We start from the raw sequence: 20,648 nt of genomic DNA, 5'->3' as shown, positions 1-20,648 counted from the left end.
AAAAAAAAACCCAAAACAATGAACAAAATAGCAAAAAGTACATACGTATCAATATACTTTAAGTGTAAATGGACTAAAAGCTCCAATCAAGGCACAGAGTGGCTGACTGGATACAAAAACAAGACCCATGCATATGGTGCCTATAAGAGAATCACTTCAGATCTAAAGCCACAAACCGACTGAAAATGAGAGGATGTTAAAAGGTATTCCATGCAAATGGAAACAAAAAGAAAAATGGGGTAGCAATACTTATATCAGACAAATAGACTTTAAACCAAAGACTGTAACTAGAGAAAAAGAAGGACATTACATAATGATAAAGAGATCACTCCAAAAAGAAAATACAACAATTTAAAATATATATATGTACGTGGAAACAAAAAGACCCCGAATAGCCAAAACAATATCTCCAGCTTTGTTCTTTACAAAGAACAGAGCTGGAGATACCACGCTCTCTGATTTCAAACTATACTACAAAGCCACAGTAATCAAAACAGTATGGTATGGCACAAAAACAGACACATAGATCAATGGAACAGAATAGAGAGTACAGGAATAAACTCACATTTACATGGTCAATCTACAACAATGGAGGCAAGAAGAATATACAATGGCTAAAAGACAGCTTCTTCAATAAATAGTGTTGGGAAAATTAGACAGCTACATGCAAAAGAATGAAACTGGACGACTACTTTTTCACATCATATACAAAAATAAACTCAAAATGGATTAAAGCCTTAAATGTAAGACCTGAAGCCATAAAACTCCTAGAAGAAAACATAGGCAGTATGCTCTCTGACATCAACCTTAGCAATAATTTTTCTCCTCAGGCAAGGGAAACAAAAGTAAATCAAACAAATTGGACTACATCAAACTAAAAAACTTTTACACAGCAAAGGAAGCTAGCTATCAACAAAATGAAAAAGCAGCCTACAGAATGAGAGAAGATATTTGCATATGATATATCCAATAAGGGGTTAATATCCAAAATACACAAAGAACTCACACAACTCAACATCGAAAAATCAAACAACTCAATTAAAAAATGGGCAGAGGATCCGAATAGAAATTTTTCCAAAGAAGACGTACAGATGGCCAACAGACACATGAAAATGCTCAACATCACTAATCATCAAATGCAAATCAATACTACCCTGAGATAACACCTCACACCTGTCAGAATGGCTATTATCAAAAAGACAAGAGATAGGGCTTCCCTGGTGGCACAGTGGTTGAGAATCTGCCTGCTAATGCAGGGGACACGGGTTTGAGCCCTGGTCTGGGAGGATCCCACATGCCACGGAGCAACTAGGCCCATGAGCCACAACTACTGAGCCTGCGCGTCTGGAGCCTGTGCTCCGCAACAAGAAAGGCTGCGACAGTGAGAGGCCCATGCACCACGATGAAGAGTGGCCCCTGCTTGCCACAACTAGAGAAAGCCTTCGCACAGAAATGAAAACCCAACACAGCAAAAATAAATAAATTAATAAACTCCTACCCCCAACATCTTCTTTAAAAATAAAAAAAAAGACAAGAGATAAATGCTGGCAAAATGTGGAGAAAAGGCAACCCTTGGTGTACTGCTGACAGGAATATAAACTGGTACAGCCACTCTGGAAAACAGTATGGTGGTTCCTCAAAAAGTTAAAAACAGAACTACCATATGACCCAGCAATCCTACTTCTGGGTATATATCCAAAGGAAATAAAACCATGATCTCAAAGAGATATCTGCACCCCCATGTTCACTCCAGCATTATTCATAATAGTTAAGATGTGGAAGCAACCTAAGTGTCTATACATGGATGAATGGATAAAGTAGATGTGATGTATATTTTATATAAAATATTATATAAAATATATAACATATATTACTTATACATTATATATAATATATATAAAATAGAATATTACTTGTTTATTAAAAAGGACGATATTCTGACATTTGCCACAATAAAGATGGATCTTGAGGGCATTATGCTAAATGAAATAAGTCAGATGGAGGAAGACAAATGCTATATGTTCTCACTTATATGCTTATATGTGGAATCTAAAAACGCTGAGCTCACAGAAACAAGGAGTAGATTGATGGCTACCAGACACTGGGTTGTGGGGGAAATGGGGAGATGGTGGTCAAAGAGTACAAACTTTCAGTTATAAGATGAGTAAGTTCCAGGATCTAATATACAGCGTGGTGACTACAGGTAAAAATACTGTACTGTATACTTGAATGGTGCTATGACAGATCTTAAATGTTCTCACCATAACAACAACAAAATGGTAATTATGTGAGGAGAAGGATTTGTTAAGTAATCTTATTGTGGTAAACATTCTGGAACATATACTTGTATCAAACCATTACACTGTATACCTTAAACTTACACAGTGCTATATATCAATTATATCTCAATAAAGCTGGGGGAAAAAATCAATAGTCAGCTACAGAGCAGGAATTGAATGCACACTTAAAAGTCCCACATCATTCTTACTCACGACATAAGATTTTGCATCCTATCAATGACTGAGAAACCATACTATTGAACTGTTAAATCTCTCAACAAACCCCAGAAAGAGGAGACTATTTTTTATTAAAGAGAAATATTTTGAAAAGTTTTTCATCAATTTCCTAGGAAAGCAACAAAATTGTCACCATATAAGATACATATAGCAGGGTTTGAGAGACAAGATTCTTATTATTGAAAAGGTCATACATTGGATTAAAAAATCCTTTCTGATTAATACAATTTCAAGAATGTAATTTATACATTTAAGAGCTGAATGGGGCTTTTTGGTAGAAAGATAGTGGAGTGAAATTTAAAACATCATTATCAATGCTAAAGACAGAAGATTCTGTAGTACATTAAAATTCACAGAACTTTCAATTAGTCTGGTATTAGCTTTATTTATCTGACAAAAATAGAACAAGCTGAATGTGTAGTAAGAACTTTGTTGCATTCTCATTGCTTAGGTATTCATACCTCGTAAGAGCTGTTCCTGTTTTACCACAAGCCCCTGGTATTTTTTAAAGGTTTTTTCATAATCTTTTCTCAAGGTTTGGTTTTCAGGGTCTTCATCAAGTAAACAAGTTAAGGATCATCCATATTCATTGAAGCAAAGAAAACCTAATGAAAAATACTATGAAGAACAGTGCTAATAAATTTTATGTGCAATTTTATCCAGTTATTTTCTGTAACCAATAGTTTAATTAAAATATTATTCCCTGCACAATTGTGTTATAACAAATCTTCTTAACCAAGTGCTCGAGCATGTGCTTGCAGACCTTGGGTGAACACATGTTTAGGCTTCACCAAGTACTTGAATCCTCAGAAATTGTAGGTAAATATTTTAGGTATGTGCACAAGTCTCTAACTTTCACCAGATTAAAAAATAGGTCCATGAATCAAAAAGGTTATAGCCTTAAAGAATGATTTAGTTAATAAGAATAGTGAATTCCACTTCGGACAGATGTCTAGTATATTGAAAGGACGTTGATTATATCTAAAGCTTTTTAGCACCCTCTTCAGACTACATACAAAAAGAGAAATATCCCAAAGTTAGAGAAAAACAAAATTTAAAAATTATATCTTATAGCCCCAAATAGTCCCTTGGACACCTGCAGAAATAACCAATTACTTCAGTATGACTTCAGGATCCCCAAGCGCTCAAAAACATCCCCCTTGTTGAATGTTACTTGCATCACAACACAAGGAAACTTAAGACTTAATAAAATAGAAAGATTTTAGGAGAAATGGCCAAAATTCTGACAGGTCATTTTTATATTCCTTCAATTATTGTAATCCATTGATTCTGAGACACATTTTTTGCACATCTTAACATCTCCAGAATTTGAATATATCTTATAATCCATGATATGTCATAGTTTTAATTGGAAGCATCTTTCTCCTTTTGTAGTGGTTCATAAATAATGGTGTATCTTACATTCAATGGTGTCTAATATTTATAGGAATATGATATGTCCTAAAAGATCAGTTCTTGTCACCAAGCAATCACAAAGTATAAATTAATGATTGCTAAAAGTCCCATTAGTGGTTCTCTCTGTATCCTGCCCCCTCCTTAGTTTCAATGAATTTTAGGTATATTCAGGAAACTTGGGACTCAAGAAATGACCTGAAGTCTCCAGGATTATTGAGTTGTCCACATGGTTTAAGTCAACACCAATCTAGATGTCGGAAGCTTACAGCACACGCAGAAAATGTCTAAACCTATAAAGATCCTAATTAAGAAAAGTCAAATCTGTGTGTGTGTGTGAGGGTGTATTTTTATAGTGCCTTGTGTATTCCACGAAGGGGAGGTAGAAAACATGAGATATTGGGCACAACAGAAATAATATTTTTACTTTTTAAAAGAGATCAATAAATATTGGGTTCAAAAGAAAGTTACCTGTATGACTTGTCATCTGCAAAACATGTCATATTAGACAGATATGAATAAGCCAGGACCTTCAATTTAGAATTAAAGTTGTAGAAGAAATATGACAAATATCTTCATATATAAGAAATGTGATATTGAAGAAAATATCCTTATTCTATATTGCTTCAGTATGCAAGATTAGAATCAAGGGATAGAAGTTATTGGGAAGTAGACTTTAGTACACTAAGCAAAAAACCATTATAATAAATAGAATGTCAAAACACAGAATGAGCTAAATCAATAAGCAGTGACATGATAAAGAAGAGACTAAATAATCGATTTGTAAGGGAAGTTGCAGAAAAGATTCTTGTATTGAAAGGTTAAAACTGATTCTTTTTAAGGTTCCTTTCACAGGTTCTATGCTTCTGCAGGCATCTCAAATTTGTATGTAAGTCCAAAAATACTTTTTTAATAATTAGAAAAATAGAATTTAAAACTATGTTCTTCACCAAATTCACACTCATTCCAATCAAAGTCACCTTATTACACAGAGAAAACCATGTAAGAAACAGTGGTGAGCCAGACTTCAGCTAACTAAAGGATCTTGAGGGACAAAATAGCACAGTCACTTAGAGACTCACCAATTCAGTTATCCAGGACCACTATTATCTATTCCCTCTAGCTTATCACCTAATCAAAGTTGTAAAAAGATTAAAAAGAATATGTAAAACTATATTCATTCTGATAATTTCAATCTTCATCTTAACCTTCAGCGCACACTCTTGCATTTTTTCAAGTAAGGTGAATGACAAACAAAACAAAATCCTCTCCATCCAAAGCTCACAGCAATAGGCAACAGTGGGGTGAAATGCCGCTTCAAAGGATATCAGTTTTCTTCTTCTTAGAAAGTTCTTCTTGCCAAAGCTCATGTCTTTTTAATTCATGATCAATGATATTCATACACAGAGCTCCAATTTTATAGTGAGTGATAAGTCCATGAAACTGAGAAAAGCTTTAAAGAAGAGTTTTTAGTATGTATTTAAAGGAATACATTTTGTGACTTCAGGAAATCTGTTTTGGATAAACACTGGTACAAACAATGTAAAAGAGACTTGATATACGTATTTCAATAAATGAATATGCCCACAGTATACTAGGAAGACTTGAAATTGTGAGATTAAATATATTTTAACACACAACACTTACCTGAAACGTAATTATTTTTAAGTTAGAAATTACACAAAACACATTTTTGTAATTAACCACCATTTTAACTATTCAGATACCCTCAAAATAAAATTTCAGACTACCACCTAACAAAACTAATAATATAACAATACTATTATTGAATAAAACTGATACCAGGAAATAAACTAGTGAAGTATTAGCCATCAGGTTTTACATACGTTTCCTAGACAATTTATTCATCCAAGTATTTATTCAGTAAATATTTATTTGCTAATGCTGACACATTTTTAGAACAGAGGCAAGAAATTCCCTAGAATTTCTGAGAAGTGAGAAACTTTTCACAATGTCTCAATAAGTATCCTTCTAAAGAATATATGTGTATAAATAAAATACATGAATACATAACAGGTATGTGTTTGCAAACATATATTGTGTATACACACACACACACAGAGAGTTGACACTTGAACAATGCAAGGGAAAGGGGTGCCAACCGTCTGTATCATCAAAAATGTAAGTATAACTTATAGTGGGTCCTCCATATCTGCAGTTCTGCATCCACAGTTTCAACTGGGGGACCGTGTAGTATGGTAGTACATACTTAGTGGAAAAAAGGATCAACTGTATATAAAACAGTAACATTTACTGGCACTTACTCTGCGTCAGGCTTTTTTCTTATACCTTCCTGAAGAGGATGCTCCTATTACTATCCACAATTACAGATGAGGAAACTGAGCACAGAAAGGTTAAGTAATGTAACCAAGATCACATGGCTAATATACAGCAGGACTTGGATTCAAAGCCAGAGAGTCCATTTCCAGAGCCCATAACTCTTAAACTCTAAACCATTATATCATCCTACTGTACATGTATATGCATTGGTTAGTGTAGACTGAAAGAAAGACAGAACAACAAAGAGGACAGAGAATCGGAAATAGAAGTTTAGAGGCAGAGCATAGTTAGATACATAAGAAGACTGAGAAAACTAGTGATCTACTATCTAAATCAATGACACAGACAGAGAGAAATAGATATAGATCAGTACTTTTATTTCCTAATTTTTACACTTACCTGGAAAAGCAAAAAAAGATGTATATTATGTTTGTAGCTAACTCAACACTTTGCTTCCAGTCTTCTCTGAGGACTCTTGCTAATGCACCAAGGGCAGTTTCTAAAGAAAAAGGGGATGTACAAAAATGATCACTCACCTTGCCTCTGATATAAAGGGTAGTTGGTTTTAAATGTCTACTATCAATAAATAACACAGAGTCATGTACCAAAATGTTCATTGCAGCTCTATTTACAATAGCCCAGAGATGGAAACAACCTAAGTGTCCATCATCGGATGAATGGATAAAGAAGATGTGGCACATATATACAATGGAATATTACTCAGCCATAAAAAGAAACGAAACTGGGCTATTTGTAATGAGGTGGATAGACCTAGAGTCTGTCATACAGAGTGAAGTAAGTCAGAAAGAGAAAGACAAATACCGTATGCTAACACATATATATGGAATTTAAGAAAAAAAAATGTCATGAAAAACCTAGGGGTGAAACAGGAATAAAGACACAGACCTACCAGAGAATGGACTTGAGGATATGGGGAGGCGGGAAGGGTAAGCTGTGACAAAGCGAGAGAGAGGCATGGACATATATACACTACCAAACGTAAGGTAGATAGCTAGTGGGAAGCAGCCGCATAGCACAGGGAGATCAGCTTGCTGCTTTGTGACCGCCTGGAGGGGTGGGATGGGTAGGGTGGGAGGGAGGCAGACACAAGAGGGAAGACATATGGGAACATATGTATATGTATAGCTGATTCACTTTGTTATAAAGCAGAAACTAACACACCATTGTAAAGCAATTATACTCCAATAAAGATGTTAAAAATAAATAAATAAATAACAAAGCTAAGATAGAACTGGGACAAAAAGTAGGATGCTTCTTTCCAACACAGAAAGCTATTTTTAAAACTGAAATACTAAAACTCACAACATGCAGCTTTAAGTCTAACTGTAAATAGAAAAATAAAATATGATTTAAATAAAGTAACATAGTAAGTATACTATGGGTGACAATAAAAAAATATTTCTTAACTTTCATTTCCACTTGCTACTGCAGTGCCAGTTTTTTTTTAACATCTGATTTAATGTGTTCATGAATAAGTGAAAAACTAGATTAAGTCTAAAAAAATAATGAGCAGTTTAAAGCAGGCTAACACTGACTTCACTAAAGCAAATTAATAATCAAATAAAACTTATACACAGAAAAATAAGTCTAATATTTTAATGTCATGTTAAATTGATGCCAACGGACATAAATAGAGCAAAAAATTTTTAACGAAACTAGCTTTAGGATAGATTGATAAATATCCCTGTTACACCTTTTTCCTGAAAAAGGTAATGAATTGATTAATGAGAATTACTATACATTAAGTAAACATAAAGTAATGAGACTAGTGTCAAATTAGTACTGTTACATAGCTGACTAAATCTTGAAAATCATTAAAAATTAAAATATCTGTGTATTATATAGTGATCATAATTCAACTTTCTATAATAGGCATTGAGGATCTATTGTACTTCGTAAACTGCATTATAAGTATTTATTATGGTAATGAAAGTATTTCATTTATTTGAGCTTTCTGGCCATTCAGATTATGAAACAACAAGAATTCACTATATTACTAATCCACTTAGTGAGGAATTTTTTTATACAAACTTAAAAACACCCTATAATAGCATTTCACAGTATTATTCATATTCATAATACAGAACACTGATATAATATACGTTTTGAACACAATTATTCTGAAGTCAAATAAATAGGTAATATGCAAAAGCTCTAAAAAAGTCCTACTTAATAAAGAATCTGGTTTAGCTTTGCTTAATCCAGTATTTCCAAAGGCATTCATCCTTATAATCCAGAGGATACAGCATTTCTTAGAATATACTTTGGAAAATGATGTACTATAATGTCACAAATTCAGCATTTTTCTTCTTTACTAAAGAACAGAAAAATGTCTCAATAAAAATACAGCTATAGGAATTATACACAGCAGGTTATGAAGAAATAAACCAAAAGAAAATTACAAAGTTTACAACAGATCAAAATATAACCCAAAATTAATTTATAATTTGAGTGCAATCATAATTAAAATTCTGTTAAGATTTTCTCAGAGAATATAATAAAATGATCTCAAAACAATATATAAGAAAACATACAAAGACCAGCAACACCACATTAAAAAAAAGAAAACAACAAATTGGAACATTTCTCCTACATACTCTAAAACTCTAGTTAAAGTACAAAACAAAACATAACAACAACAGTATGATATTAGTATGGAAATTATCAAACAGATCAATGGAAAAGAAAAAAGAGCATCAAAACATATCTATGAATATATCAGAACAGTATCTGGCACAGAATAAGCTTTCAAGAAGTATCTATTGAATAAAAAACTGGCCAGCATATAGCAGAAAAACCATTTCAAATCTCTGGGAAAAGGAGGAATATTCAATAACTAAGCTGGGGAGAGACCTCCAAGATGGCAGAAGAGTAAGACGAGGAGATCACTTTCCTCCCCACAAATACATCAGAAATACATCTACATGTGGAACAACTAACTCCTACAGAACACCTACTAAATGCTGGGAGAAGACCTCAGACCTCCCAAAAGGCAAGAAACCCCCCACGTGCCTGGGTAGGGCAAAAGAAAAAACAGAGACAAAAGAATAGGGACAGGACCTGCACCTCTGGGAGGGAGCTGTGAAGGAAGAGATGTTTCCACACACTAGGAAGCCCCTTCACTGGTGGAGATGGGGGGTGGCGGGGGGGAAGCTTCAGACCCATGGAGGAGAGCACAGCAACAGGGGTGCAGAGGGCAAAGCGGAGAGATTCCCGCACAGAGGATTGGTGCCAACCAGCACTCACCAGCCCAAGAGGCTTGTCTGCTCACCCGCTGGGGCAGGCGGGGGCTGAGGCTCGGGCTTCGGTTGGATCCCAGGGGTTGGCTGCATGAACACAGCCTGAAGGGGGCTAGTGCGCCACAGCTAGCCGGGAGGGAGTCCAGGAAAAAGTCTGGACCTGCCTAAGTGGCAAGAGACCATTGTTTCGGTGTGTGAGAGGAGAGGAGGTACAGAGCACTGCCTAAACTGTCTCCAGAGACGGCGGCGCGAGCCACGGCTATCAGCACAGACACCAGGGATGGGCATAAAACGCTAAGGCTGCTGCTACAGCTACCAAGAAGCCTGTGTGCAAGCACAGGTCACTCGCCACACCTCCCCTCCAGGGAGCCTGTGCAGCCCTCCACTGCCAGGGTCCCGTGATCCAGGGACAACTTCCCCAGGAGAATGCCTCAGGCTGGTGCAACGTGACAGGCTGGTGCAACGTCACGCCAGCCTGTGCAGCCCACAGGCTCAACCTGTATTCTTTACCCCTCCCTCCCCCCTGGCCTGAGTGAGCCAGAGCCCCCTAATCAGCTGCTACTTTAACCCTGCCCTGTCTGAGCAAAGAACAGATGCCCTCAGGAGACCTACACGCAAAGCCAAAGCTGAACCCCAGGAGCTGTGTGAACAAAGAGAACGGGAAATCTCTCCCAGCAACCTCAGGAGCAGCAGATTAAATCTCCACAATCAACTTGATGTACTGTGCATCTGTGGAATACCTGAGTAGACAACGAATCATCCCAAAATTGAGGCGGTGGACTTTGGGAGCAATGATATATATATATATTTTTTTTCCTCTTTCTCTTTTTGTGAGTGTGTACATGTATGCTTCTTTGTATGATTTTGTCTGTAGAGCTTTGCTTTTACCATTTGCCCTATGGTTCTGTCTGTCCATTTTGGGTTTTTATTAAGTATAGTTTTTAGCACTTGTTATCATTGGTGGATTTGTTTTCTGGTTTGGCTACTCTCTTCCTTCTTTCCTTCTTTTTTTTTTCTTTTATTACTTTTTAATTCTTTTATCTTTAATAATTATTTTTTATTTTAATAACGTTATTTTATTTTTTTCTTTCTTACTTTCTTTTTTGTCCCTTTTCTTCTGAAAAGGGCCGTGTGGCTGACAGGGTCTCAGTGCTCCAGCCAGGTGTCAGGCCTGTGACACTGAGGTGGGAGAGCTGAGTTCAGGACATTGGACCACCAGAGAACTCCCGGCTCCACGTAATATCAAATGGCAAAAGCTCTCCCAGAGATCTCCATCTCAACGCTAAGACCCAGCTCCACTCAATGACCAGCAAGCAGCAGTGCTGGACACCCTATGCCAAACAACTAGCAAGACAGGAACACAACCCCACCCATTAGCAGTGAGGCTGCCTAAAATCATAATAAGGTCACAGACACCCCAAAACACACCACCAGACATGGTCCTGCCCACCAGAAAGATAAGATCCAGCCTCATTCACCAGAACACAGGCACTAGTCCCCTCCACCAGGAAGCCTACACAACCCATTAAACCAACCTTAGCTACTCGGGGTGGACACCAAAAACAACAGGAACTACAAACCTGCAACCTGTGAAAAGGAGACCCCAAACACAGTAAGTTAAGCAAAATGAGAAGACACAGAACCACACAGCAGATGAAGGAGCAAGGTAAAAACCCACCAGGCCAAACAAATGAAGAGGAAATAGGCAGTCTACCTGAAAAAGAATTCAGAATAATGATAGTAAAGATGATCCAAAATCTTGGAAATAGAATGGAGAAAATACAAGAAACGTTTAACAAGGACCTAGAAGAACAAAAGAGCAAACAAACAATGATGAACAACACAATAAAGGAAATTAAAAATTCTCTAGAAGGAATCAGTACCAGAATAACTGAGGTAGAAGAATGGATAAGTGATCTGGAATATAAGATAGTGGAAATGACTATTGCAGAGGAGAATAAAGAAAAAGAATGAAGATAATTGAGGACAGTCTCAGAGACCTCTGGGACAACATTAAACGCACCAACATTTGAATTATAGGGGTCCGAGAAGAAGAAGAGAAAAAGAAAGGTTCTGAGAAAATATTTGAATAAATTAGAGTTGAAAAATTCCCTAATATGGGAAAGGAATTAGTTAATCAAGTCCAGGAAGCACAGACAGTCCCATACAGGATAAATCCAAGGAGAAACACGCCAGGACACATATTAATCAAAGTACCAAAAATGAAATACAAAGAAGAAATATTAAAAGCAGCAAGGGAAAAACAACAAATAACATACAAGGGAATCCCCATAAGGTTAACAGCTGATCTTTCAGCAGAAACTCTGCAAGCCAGAAGGGACTGGCAGAACATATTTAAAGTGATGAAAGGGAAAAACCTACACCCAAGATTACTCCACCCAGCAAGGATCTCATTCAGATTCAACGGAGAAATTAAAAACTTTACAGACAAGCAAAAGCTAAGAGAATTCAGCACCACCAAACCAGCTTTACCACAAATGCTAAAGGAACTTCTCTAGGCAGGAAACACAAGAGAAGGAAAAGGCCTACAAAAACAAACCCAAAACAATTAAGAAAATGCTAATAGGAACATACATATCGATAACTACCTTAAATGTAAATGGATTAAATGCTCCAGCCAAAAGACACAGACTGGCTGAATGGATACAAAAACAAGACCTATATAGATGCTGTCTACAAGAGACCCACATCAGACCAAGGGACACATACAGACTGAAAGTGAGGGGATGTAAAAAGATATTCCATGCAAATGGAAACCAAAAGAAAGCTGGAGCAGCAATTCTCGTATCAGACAAAATAGACTTTAAAATAAAGACTATTACAAGAGACAAAGAAGGACACTACATAATGATCAAGGGATCAATCCCAGAAGATATAACAATTGTAAATATTTATGCACCCAAAATAGGAGCACCTCAATACATAAGGCAAATGTTAACAGCCATAAAAGGGGAAATCAACAGTAACACAATAATACTAGGGGACTTTACACCCCACTTTCACCAATGGACAGATTATCCAAAATGAAAATAATATATAAGGAAACACAAGCTTTAAATGATACATTAAACAAGATGGACTTAATTGATATTTATAGGACATTCCACCGAAAACAACAGAATACACTTTCTCCTCAAGTGCACACACAGAACATTCTCCAGGATAGATCATATCTTGGGTCACAAATCAAGCCTTGGTAAACTTAAGAAAACTGAAATCATATCAAGCTTCTTTTCCAACCACAACACTGTAAGAGTAGATATCAATTACAGGAAAAAATCTGTAAAAAATACGAACACATGGAGGCTAAACAATACACTACTTAATGACCAAGAGATCAATTAAGAAATCAAAGAGGAAATCAAAAATACCTAGAAACAAATGACAATGAAAACACAATGGCCCAAAACCTAAGGGATGCAGCAAAAGCAGTTCTAAGAGGGAAATTTATAGCAATACAATCCTACCTCAAGAAACAAGAAACACCTCAAATAAACAACCTATGCTTACACCTAAAGCAATTAGAGAAAGAAGAACAACTAGAAAAAAACCCAAAGTTAGAAGAAGGAAAGAAATCATAAAGATCAGATCAGAACTAAAGGGAAAAAAATGAAGGAAACAATAGCAAAGATCAATAAAAATAAAAGCTGTTTCTTTGAGAAGATAAACAAAATTGATAAACCAATAGCCAGACTCATCAAGAAAAAAAGGGAGAAGACTCAAATCAATAGAATTATAAATGAAAAAGGAGAAGTAACAACTGAAACTGCAGAAATACAAAGGATCATGAGAGATTACTTCAAGCAACTCTATGCCAATAAAATGGACAACCTGGAAGAAATGGACAAATTCTTAGAAAAGCACAACCTTCCAAGACTGAACCAGGAAGAAATAGAAAATATAAACAGACCAATTACAAGCACTGAAATTGAGACTGTGATTAAAACTCTTCCAGCAAACAAAAGCCCAGGACCAGAGGGGCTTCACAGGTGAATTCTATCAAACATTTAGACAAGAGCTAACACCTATCCTTCTCAAACTCTTCCAAAATATAGCAGAGGGAGGAACACTCCCAAACTCATTCTACGATGCCACCATTACCCGGATACCAAAACCAGATAAAGATATCACAAAGAAAGAAAACTACAGGCCAATAGCACTGATGAAAATAGATGCAAAAATCCTCAACAAAATACTAGCGAACAGAATCCAACAGCACATTAAAAGGATCATATACCATGATCAACTGGGGTTTATACCAGGAATGCAAGGATTCTTTAATATATGCAAATCAATCAATGTGATACACCATATTAACAAATTGAAGGAGAAAAACCATATGGTCCTCTCAATAGATGCAGAAAATCTTTCGACAAAATTCAACACCCATTTATCATTAAAAAAACCCTAGAGAAAGTAGGCATAGAGGCAACTTACCTCAGCATAGTAAAGGCCATATATGACAAACCCACAGCCAACATCGTTCTCAATGGTGAAAAACTGAAACCATTTGCTGTAAGATCAGGAACAAGACAAGGTTGGCCACTCTCACCACTATTATTCAACATAGTTTTAGAAGTTTTAGCCAGAGGAAGCAGAGAAGAAAAAGAAATAAAAGGAATCCAAATCGGAAAAGAAGAAGTAAAGCTGTCACTGTTTGCAGATGACATGATACTATACACAGAGAATCCTAAAGATGCTATCAGACAACTACTAGAGCTAATCAATGAATCTGGTAAAGTAGCAGGATACAAAAGTAGTACACAGAAATGTCTTGCATTCCTATACTCTAAAAATGAAAAATCTGAAAGAGAAATGAAGGAAACACTCCCATTTACCATTGCAACAAAAAGAATAAAATACCTAGAAATAAACCTAGCTAAGGAGACAAAAGACCTGTATGCAGAAAACTATAAGACACTGATGAAAGAAATTAAAGATGATACAAACAGATGGAGAGATACACCCTGTTCTTGGGTTGGAAGAGTCAACATTGTGAAAATGACTATACTACCCAAAGCAATCTACAGATTCAATGCAATCCCTATCAAACTACCAATGGCATTTTTCACAGAACTAGAACAAAAAATTTCACAATTTGTATGGAAACACAAAAGACCCCGAATAGCCAAAGCAATCTTGAGAAAGAAAAACGGAGCTGGAGGAATCAGGCTCCTGGACTTCAGACTATACTACGAAGCTACAGTAATCAAGAGAGTATGGTACTGGCATAAAAACAGAAATATAGATCAATGGAACAGGATAGAAAGCCCAGAAATAAACCCACGCACATATGGTCACCTTATTTTTGATAAAGGAGGCAAGAATATACAATGGAGAAAAGACAGCCTCTTTGATAAGTGAGGCTGGGAAAACTGGACAGCTACATGTAAAAGAATGAAATTAGAACATTCCCTAACACCATACACAAAAATAAACTCAAAATGGATTAAAGACCTAAATGCAAGGCCAGACACCATAAAAGTTGTAAAGGAAAACATAGGCAGAACACTCTATGACATAAATCACAGCAAGATCCTTTTTGACCCATCTCCGAGAGAAATGGAAATAAAAACAAAAATAAACAAATGGGACCTAATGAAAGTTAAAAGCTTTTTTTTGCAGAGCAAAGGAAATCATAAACAAGACGAAAAGGCAACCCTCAGAATGGGAGAAAATATTTGCAAATGAAGCAACTGACAAAGGATTAATCTCTGAAATTACAAGCAGCTTATGCAGCTCAATATCAAAAACAACAAACAACCCAATCCAGAAATGGGCAGAAGACCTAAACAGACATTTCTCCGAAGAAGATATACAGATTGCCAACAAACACATGAAAGAATGCTCAACATCACTAATCATTAGAGAAATGCAAATCAAAACTACAATGAGGTATCACCTCACACAAGTCAGAATGGACATCATCAAAAAATCTACAAACAATACATGCTGGAGAGGGTGTGGAAAAAAGGGAACCCTCTTGCACTTCTGGTGGGAATGTAAATTGATATAGCCACTATGGAGAACAGTGTGAAGGTTCCTTAAAAAACTAAAAATAGAACTATCATACAACCCAGCAATCCCACTACTGGGCATACACCCTGAGAAAACCATAATTTAAAAAGAGGCATGTACCACAATGTTCATTTCAGCTCTATTTACAATAGCCAGGACATGGAAGCAACCTAAGTGTTCATCGACAGATGAATGGATAAAGAAGATGTGACACATATATACAATGGAATATAACCCAGCCATAAGAAGAAACAAAATTGAGTTACTTGTAGTTAGGTGTATGGACCTAGAGTCTGTCATACAGAGTGAAGTAAATCAGAAAGAGAAAAAGAAATACTGTATGCTAACATATATGAAATCTAAAAAAAAAAAAAGAAAAAGAGTGGTTCTGAAGAACCTAGGGGCAGGACAGGAATAAAGATGCAGACGTAGAGAATGGACTTCAGGACATGGGGAGGAGGAAGGGTAAGGTGGGACCAAGTGAGAGAGTGGCATGGACATATATACACTACCAGTTGTAAAACAGATAGCTAGTGGGAAGCAGCCACATAGCACAGGGAGATCAGCTCAGTGCTTTGTGACCACCTAGAGAGGTGGCATAGGGAGAGTGGGAGGGAGACGCAAGAGGGAGGAGACATGGGGATGTACGTATATGTATAGCTGATTCACTTTGTTATAAAGCAGAAACTAACACACCATTGTAAAGCAATTATACTCCAATAAAGATGTTAACAAAAAAATAACTAAGTTGGAATAACTGGCTATACAATGTGGAAAAAAATAAAATTACATCTCTACCTGTCACTTTCAACAAAAATGAATTCCAGGGCCAAGGACTTTAGGAAGAGCAGAGTAAGGACCTGCAAAAATCCACTCTTCCATAAGCAAATATAATACTGGTAAATTTTTTCAAAATCAACTCTTTTAGAACTCTGGAAATTAGTTTTGCAAAAACTCAAGAAGTGTTTATTTAAGAAATATGGCTGACTTGGTAAGAACAGTGAGCTCTGTGGCATTTCAACTTGCCCTAATCCATCCCCTCTGTGCAAGTTTGTAGAAACTTTGAAAACCAACAGTATCACAACCATGATATCTGTGAAAAACAGTAGCCCAGCAACAGCTGGAGGAAGTAGAACAGTGTGGTGCTCCCCCAAATTCCCACTCCAGTGAACTGTCAATATCTTATCCATCAGGATACTTGCTGAAAAGCTCCATTCCCATGGTTTGGCTTTATTTGACCTGACTCAGAGATTGCCCTTACAAACAGCCTTAGACCCAGGGCATTTGCTGAAAACTACCAGCAGCAACACTGCAGCTATGTGCAGCAGCAGCCTAGCCAACTTGAGGTAACAAGAGGCTAACCAAAACACTTTAAAAGAAAAAACTGGGAAATGAGATATTCACTGGGTCTTTGAAAGACTCCAACACATTCCTGGGACTCCAGAAGGCCCGGCACATATGTAGAAATGTGCACATACCAGGGAAAGACCTAAAAGAGCCTAATCTCTCGTCTCTGGCCAACCTTGAGGCAATGTTCAAGCAGCAATTGAAGGCTAAGGCTTGTAAACTACTTCCTTGAGCACTGAAGACATCCTCCCACCCACATGTACACACCCACAGCCCCTCAGCAAAGGCTGGGAAACTCTGTGCCAGGCATTTAAAGAAATCTCTATCTAATCATTAGTTACCACTAAACTAACTGAGCAGAGGCTTCAGTGACTGCAGAGACAAAGAATACAGACTTTACATAATTAATTAATCCAGGAAACTCATTAAACAAATAAACAGCAAATATAACAAGTCCGGAAAGGAGTGGAAATCTGATTTCCAGAGTTGCCCCAATATTATTTCAACAACAACAAAAAATACAACACATGCAAAGAAATAGGACAGTATATCCCATACTCAGAAAACACAGCATTCAATAGAAACTGTCCATGAGGAAGCTCACATTTTGAACTTATGAGACAAAGATTTTAAATTATGTGAAGTTACTGTAAATATATTTAAAGAACTAAAGGAAATGATGTCTAAAGAATTAAAGGAAAATATGAGAAGGTATGAGAATTACGTCTCACCAAACAAAGAATATCAATAAGGAGATACAAATTATACAAAATGAACCAAATAGAAATTCTGAAGTTCCAAGTATGATTTCTGAAATGAAAAATTCATTAGATGGTCCTAACAGCAGATGTGAATTAGAAAAAAAATCAACAAATGTAAAGGCAGGTTAATTAAGATTATCCAGTCTGAGGAACAGAAAGAAATAAATAGAGCTTCAAAGACCTATATGACATCAACAAGCTTACTAACACGGGGATCCCAAGGGGAAAGGATAGAGAGGAAGGAGCTAAATAAATATTTAACAAAATAATGGTCCAAACTTCCTAAACTTGATTAAAAACATTAATCTACATATCCAAGAAGCTCCACAAATTCCAAGCAAGATAAACTCAAAGATATGACCACCTAAACACATCATAAGTCAAACTGGCAAAAGCCAAAGGTAAAGCAAATGTTGAAAGTAGCAAGAGAAAATCAGTTCAACATGTACACATGGTCCTCAATAAGGTTAACAGTTGGTTTCACATCAGAAACCATGCAGACGTGAAGCCAGTGGGATGACATATTCAAATTGTAAAAGAAAAAGACTGTCAACCAGTAATTCTATATCCAGCAAAACTACCCTTTAAACAGAAGAAAAGTTATTCCTAGGTAAATAAAAACTTAGAGAATTTGTTGCTAGTAGACCTTTTCTATGAGAGATACTAAAGGGATTCCATCAGGCTGAAATGCAAGGACACTAGAGAGTAACTTAAATCCAAACAGAGAAAAAAAGAGCACCGGTAAAGGTAACTCTATAAATATAAAAGACATTATAAACATATTTTTTATTGTATTATCTTCTTCTATCTGATTTTCAAATGCATACATCAATAATTATATTACTTGCTGATAGGCTGATAATGTATGCAGATGTAATATGTATGAAATAATAGTATAAAGGTATGGGGTGGGAATAGAGGTATACTGAAGGAAAGTTTTTGTATATTGTTAAAATTATGTTGGCATTAACTTAAACTAGATTTTTAAAATTTAAGATGGTATCTGTAATCCTAGGGTAACCACTTAGAAAATATAATTCAGGAAAACACAGTAAAGGAACAACAAAAGAATTAAAATGGTATACTAGACAAAATTTCACACAAAAGAAGGTAGTAATGGAGAAACAGAAGAAAAAAGATAAAAGACATACAGAAAACACAAAGTGTTAGATGACAATCCTTTATGAGTAATTATGTTAATGGTAAATAGAATAAACACGCCAATCAAAAGGCAGATTATTTGAATGTATTAAAAAAATATGATCCAACTGTATGCATTCTACAACAGAAACACTTCAGATTCAAAGACACAAATAGGGTGAAAGTAAAAGAATGGAAAAAGATATGTCACACACACACACAAAAAGACAGACTGAAAAAAACTATTTCTAAGTACATAAAAGAAAAAGGATGTATAGTTGACCCTTGAACAACATGGGTCTGAACTGCACAGGCCCATTTATACTTGAACATGGGTTTAAACTTATGTGTGCATAAGTGGACCCAGGCAGTTCAAACTCATGTTGTTTAAGGGTCAACTGTACAAGATCTGTGGTTGGTTGCATCCGCAGATGTAACGATATGGAGGACTAACTATGGGACTTGAGCATCTGCAGATTTTGGTATCCTTGGCAGGCCTCAGAACCAATCCCCCATGGATATCAAGGGATGACTGTATATATAATACATATATATAAAAGAAAAAGGATGTATACTCATACGTAAATATACATATATTCACGTGTATATATAAATTCAAACTTCACAGGGTAGGAATTCCAGAAGTCTAGTGACATGAGAAAAAGATCAAATTCATTAATCAGGCAAATACAACTTAAAACAAAGAGATATTGTTTATTACCAACAATGCAGTGCCAAAAATGTTTACGTTTTATAGCCTTCATATTCCATTGGTCTGGAGAGACAGTGGTACAACCACTTTGGAGGACAATTCAGAAATATCCCTAAGAAATTATGACCTGCATTTCTGTATGACCTTTGTTTCTGTGTACACACACTTAAAAAACCCTTGCCTTTGTATATAAGATATGAACAAAGATGTTCACTAAAGTTCCGTACTGAAAACTTTGGAAACAACCAAATGACCTTCAAAAGGGGAATGGCTAAAGAATATGCATAACTTCATAAAATACAATATTCAAAAGTAGTTCAAAACTAATTACATTGTATGTATCTATATGCATATAATCTTGAACCATTACTACATGGAGAAAAAATTACCAAGTAAGAGGTGTGATATAATTAACATAAAAATTCATATAAGGTAATACTCTATTCTTTAATACAGGAAAAAAACCTATATATATATGTATAAATATATGGAAAAGATCTGGAAGAATGCACCCCAAACTTCTAACAGATTATAGACTAATGGTCAAAGGAGGTTTTATCTGTAATACTCTAATTCTTTAAAAAGAATATATTAATATATGAGTTGTATAATTTAGAAAATACTTAAAATGTACAAATTTCCTAACTGGAATATTGGTAATATTCTATGACTCTCTGGAAAGATCTCTGGATATATTTTCCATGCTACAAAGTGTTGATATGATTTCCATCACATTCCTTCACATGTGATGGAAATCATATCATAACAATATCTTCCATATTTTATTTTTGGCAAAAGTGTAATCAGAAAATCATAATAACTCTATAGTGGTATTCTACAGTGGTATTACTGAGAAAAAAGGTTTTAAGAGCATTATATCTCCGTTTTCTTTTATTACCCAGCACTTCTAATGAAAAGAAAGCAAATACTTGGTATCAAAATCAATCTAAATGAAATTTAAAAGATTACTATTTTTGGCTGTGCTATTAAAAGAAAACTAATATTGGAACTGTAATTTAATAAAAGCATATACATACATGTGCAAATGTCAAAAGTCTGATATTGTATCCTAATTGAAAGAATAAAAAGTCTTCCAGAATAGAAGAAAAAATAAAAAGTCTTCCAGAATAGAAGAAAGAAAAGATTCAGTACCATTAAT

The 20,648-nt window shown here is 35.7% G+C and overlaps 1 protein-coding gene across 3 annotated transcripts in view; it reads right to left on the bottom strand.

Moving 5' to 3' along the window:
- KIFAP3 (kinesin associated protein 3) overlaps positions 1-20,648 on the bottom strand; it is a 157,374-nt gene that overhangs the window by 110,797 nt on the left and 25,929 nt on the right. The window contains exons 1-4 of one of the 3 annotated variants that reach the window (XM_060133485.1): positions 8,421-8,508; positions 6,630-6,729; positions 5,258-5,382; positions 2,978-3,076 (exon numbers count right to left, since the gene is read on the bottom strand). The exons of 1 other annotated variant lie outside the window; for it this stretch is intronic. In XM_060133485.1, the coding sequence (XP_059989468.1) occupies positions 2,978-3,076; positions 5,258-5,382; positions 6,630-6,729; positions 8,421-8,475 (379 nt within the window). In that variant the 5' untranslated portion in view covers positions 8,476-8,508. Of the gene's footprint in view, positions 1-2,977; positions 3,077-5,257; positions 5,383-6,629; positions 6,730-8,420; positions 8,509-20,648 lie in introns of those variants that run through there. One more of the 3 variants, XM_060133468.1, reaches the window with a different exon arrangement.

This window comes from Lagenorhynchus albirostris, chromosome 2 (genome assembly GCF_949774975.1).
Source record: "Lagenorhynchus albirostris chromosome 2, mLagAlb1.1, whole genome shotgun sequence".
NCBI lineage: Eukaryota > Metazoa > Chordata > Mammalia > Artiodactyla > Delphinidae > Lagenorhynchus > Lagenorhynchus albirostris.
The sequence above is the reverse complement of the archived record's forward strand: the minus strand, read 5'-3'. Positions and strand labels throughout refer to the sequence as shown.